General features: G+C 41.5%; 1 protein-coding gene across 1 annotated transcript; it reads right to left on the bottom strand.

The window, feature by feature from the left end:
• Positions 1 to 401: 401 nt before the first annotated feature.
• LOC145457918 (uncharacterized) lies at positions 402 to 3,801 on the bottom strand. The gene is made up of 6 exons (XM_080336211.1): positions 3,749 to 3,801; positions 3,319 to 3,440; positions 3,139 to 3,231; positions 2,459 to 2,513; positions 2,090 to 2,209; positions 402 to 1,070 (listed from the first exon to the last, which is right to left on the bottom strand). The coding sequence occupies exons 2-6, from the start codon at positions 3,438 to 3,440 to the stop codon at positions 849 to 851; spliced, it is 612 nt and encodes a 203-aa protein (XP_080192337.1). The 5' UTR covers positions 3,749 to 3,801; the 3' UTR covers positions 402 to 848.
• Between the last annotated feature and the right edge of the window lie 469 nt (positions 3,802 to 4,270).

The following is a 4,270-nucleotide window of genomic DNA, read 5'->3' as shown; positions in this document are numbered from 1 at the left end:
CCGGATCTGCACTTTTTCGATCCGGCTAGAATCTTTATTGATAAGCATGACTTTAGTAAGTAAATAACTACCTACCAACCACACGCAAGTAACCGCCAAGCCAGTACGAAAATAAACGAATCCTATTTAAAAATTCACGGAACCACCGTACCGGCGTACCGTGTAGGGAGGAGCATCGACGGAAGCCGGATTGTTTCATTTTTTAGCCGGAGCTGGATCTGTTCTTTTCCTGACCAGACCAGAGAATTGAAAAACAAGATCGGAGTCGGACCAGAGAATTTTTCGATCCAATCCGCACTACTTAACTCCTGTTGCTCCTCTGAGCACGCCACTCACACGACGGACCACCACAATGGTCGCAAGTTAAACAGACGAACACTAAACGCGTCAGATTGCCTGTAGCCAATGTTCGTGTTATCAGTTATTACGAACCATATATAACAATTGAGCGTGTGTGTGTGTTGACCTGCAACGGAACAACTGAGACTGGCTGCGGAAATCCCTGTGGTTCCAGGGAACCCGGGTTAGAACCAAAGTTCTTTATTCACCATTGTACTAATCGAACACGAGGCTCCATCCACAAAAGCTGCTTCTATTCCGTCATGAACTCTCGAAATTTTAGGGCGTGTCCCTCTGTGTTTGGCACAGTTCGCTATTCAGAAAATGGACAGCATTCATGCGGGCTAATTATAATCATTTTCATTTTTAAATCATAAGTTGCTATAAATTGCGTATAAAAACTGATTTAAAAAAAATAATACAAAATTATATAAAATAATCATCGACGACATTAAAAATATTTCGGACTACGCTTGTTTACCACATATTTTGATTTATGAGAGGTGGAGCTATATTCTCGGTCTATAAGTACACGTGCAGCCGGCGAACAATTTGAACGGTATTCTCCTTCGTTCGCCGTTGATTTCCTTGAACACTGATATGGAGGCGACCACGGGTACGCTGTAGTGGTCTACCATGGGAGTTGGGACTTCCCCTGTCACGTTAACGCAATGAGAGCACGCGCAGCAAGCCTGGAACAAGTGCTCAGGTTCACGATCCACATCAACATCCTTGCTGAAATTTAAATTTACGATTAACTACGGGTTACGTACGGGTCACTGCGTCACTGATCTACATTGTTTCGCACACGACATCTTCACTAGCGTTGGGCAGAATGGGACTTGTGCAGCTTTTACTCATGCCATAGGGTAGACAATTCGGTTTTAACCGGGTATGTGCTATGACCAGTGACCACTAGCCACTTCGTGGGGCAGCCAAGATGTAAACATGTGTGTGTGTTCTGGGGGAACATCGACCACGGGAGAGAGAAAGAGAGAGAGAATTCAGATTTATTTTCGCCTACACCATCGAGATGCTTTGAAGATGGAGATGCGATACGACCTTTAAGCAAGGTCATTTAGTCTGCACCACCGTATTTTCTCCTCCATGCTATCATTCTATCCGTTAATTCTGATCGCATAGCAGGATAGCCGCGGATACCAGTTTTCGAGTCTTTGGTCTGACCCGGTCGGGGGTCGAACCCCACGACCTACACCGATCGAGAGGCTGGAAGCATCACCATTACGCAAGTGGTTATGTTATAAAAAAAATGTCCAGTGTGATGAACTAAAATTTTGAATATCCGCTACGAAGCACTATGGCCCCTAAAACAGGAACGACCAATTCAATTCCTGGATAATACCCCTGACCTAATTGATAGGCCTGTCGTGACTGCATATTAGAGGTGTACGACTGTGCATACAGTACAAGACTGAACCTGCGGACTCACATTTCCCTCAAGTGCCAGATCAGGACAAGCTCATAACTTCTAATGCATGAACAAGTTACTTTCAAGGTTTATAATTTAACTCCATCTGTAATGCATGTCATCTTTTCAACGTGTTTAATCGAAGACTTCTACTATTTGGTGACAAGGCTTAGGCCTATATAGCATAACAGAAGATCGATAACAAGGTTAAGTGACGGATTAATGCTAGTATTTGGATAAGGATTTTGTGTCGAGATATCGAAACGGATCAGAACAAAATTGGCGTGAAGCAGTTAATTACTATAAATATATTATATATACTTGCCTCAGCATCCATGGAGAAATCACCCCTTTGCTGGATTTAGAAGATTTGATATCGCCCTTGTATCCAGGAATATAGGGACAGTATTCCGGCGAATCAAGGACTTTTCTGCATTCAGCCTACAAAAGATTCAAACTTTACATAGATATAAATATGCACAGCATAATTGGATGAATTGGTATAGAATAAATCTTATATCACAAATATGAAGGAAAATAATCAAATTATGAGTCGTAACTCTCCAATCAATATTATAAGCTCAGCAACTAAATCCGTGATTCTGCCAATAAAAGGGACTCGGGGACACGGAATTTTGTGCATATGTGCATTGCGCGAGGAGTGCATGCCAACGGTTTAAAATTACTCACCTTAATCGACGAAACAAGGTAATGACGAATGTGACTTTTTCTCCCGAGTCTCCGTCTAAAAATGGACATACGATTAGAAATCCCTGCGATACATATTTACTAGCACACTCGGTGGAAAATGTAGGCACAGAAAAATAATGAAGAACTATATAAGATCTGATTGGTAGGTCGTGGGTTCAACCTCGGCCGGGTCAGACCAAAAGACCTGATCGGTAAAACTGTTGTCCGCGACTTCCCCGCTTGGCGCTCGGCATTTATAGCAGGATTGTGGCGCAGGACTTCGAAATCCATACAAGGCTATTTTTGCACATTTTCTTATCCGGCGGAATCTGCACATCATGTAGGCTAGGCATGGTATGCTCAGATAGTGTTTAACTGTGCATGTGTACTTGTAGGCTATAATTTAATTCTGTTATGTTCTTACGTTATCAATTCGTGTTTTTCCACTTCATTTTGCTATTGATCGTAATTTCGTGTTACCTCCTTTCTTTGTGTACTATGTTCAATGACGGTGGTGCAAAAGGCCGTCAGGCGATAAGCGCCAAATTTGTTGTTGAATAAACAACAACAACTACAACAACAACTGTGCATGTATAATGTATATCGTGCGTTGCTAGGTTATATCAGCCGGTTTATATGCCACAAAGATCAGATCAAGAACAAAAATAAAAACGAAATACCTGGAGTATTCGGAAGAAAATGAAAGCGATGATTTCCCCAAAACTGACCCGATCCCACCATGCGTTAGATAGTTATCCGCTACCAATTCGCCGCTAAGAACAAATTGAAAGAGCCATAAGAATAAACAGCACGTAACGAATGCGAGAAATAAAGCAACGCAGAATGGGCAAGTTACTTACTCAATGCTATCATCCAAATCAATTCGTTCGGCAGGTAGACGGAGACAATCAGCGCAACACGCAAGCGCCGCAAAAGTAATTGCGAAATATGTCAACAGTTTCTGTGCGGCACACGAAGACATCTGCGGAAGGTGTGCGTTTTAGAGAGATTGTAGACAGGATGAAACGAATGATTTGTGTACGTATTGTTAATGTTACCGCGCGGACATTGGCAGAAACGACCATGATGACGCCACAGTATTGAAATAGAATCTTTATGAGACTATGCAGTGTCACAAATCCGACTCACCACGTCATTAATACTCTGTAAAATTATTAATATTCGACTTGTCATTCTAATGATTCTTTGGCAGATAATCAGGTTATTTACTATAACGTTGCTCAAGTTCTAAATAACGAAATGAGCTTCGATTTCTAGTTTTGCACTTACGTTTTATCGCTTTTAGTTGGGATGCTATAGTAGGATCTGCCTTTTTAAGATATGCCAGTCCACTGGAGAAGGGTATCTTTTATAGTAAATGTGAGGTTTCGATATCGCTTCCAATTTTGTTGCCATAACCGTTCGGATATCTACAATAAGATCTACTCAAGTCCACAACGGGTGAGGGTTTCAATGTGTTTTTGGCAATGACATAATTATTGGTTGGAAGGCGATTTTTGCGTCACGACGCCGGATCATTTTGAGTTCACCTCAAATGAGCGTGTCAAATTAATTAATACAATTAATGCAAATCAATGCATTCCCGTTTGATTGTTTTGGCAAATATAGCAACAACTGCAATCCACGAAGCATCCACGATAGCACTAATATGTATTGTATAGGATGTCACGTTTGCGGACTCTTTCGACATAACTTATACCAAGGTAGTCGTGGTCAGTAACGAAGTACTTCTACTTTTTCGAGTAACCAAGCAGGTTTTGTCAAGTGTTATGTTTATAGACTACTTTCACT

Source organism: Botryllus schlosseri, chromosome 15, assembly GCF_051294905.1.
Source record: "Botryllus schlosseri isolate E-star chromosome 15, Bs_hap1, whole genome shotgun sequence".
In the NCBI taxonomy this organism is placed as follows: domain Eukaryota; kingdom Metazoa; phylum Chordata; class Ascidiacea; order Stolidobranchia; family Styelidae; genus Botryllus; species Botryllus schlosseri.
Note: the sequence above shows the minus strand (reverse complement) of the source record. Positions and strands in the feature narration are given on the sequence as shown.

Coding starts and splice junctions, on each gene's coding strand:
- LOC145457918 (XM_080336211.1), bottom strand. CDS start 3,440: ATGTCTTCGTGTGCCGCACAGAAACTGTTGACATATTTCGCAATTACT. Junction 2,210..2,458: donor ACCTTGTTTCGTCGATTAAG/GTGAGTAATTTT, acceptor AATCTTTTGTAG/GCTGAATGCAGAAAAGTCCT. Junction 1,071..2,089: donor CTCCATGGATGCTGAGGCAA/GTATATATAATA, acceptor AATTTCAGCAAG/GATGTTGATGTGGATCGTGA.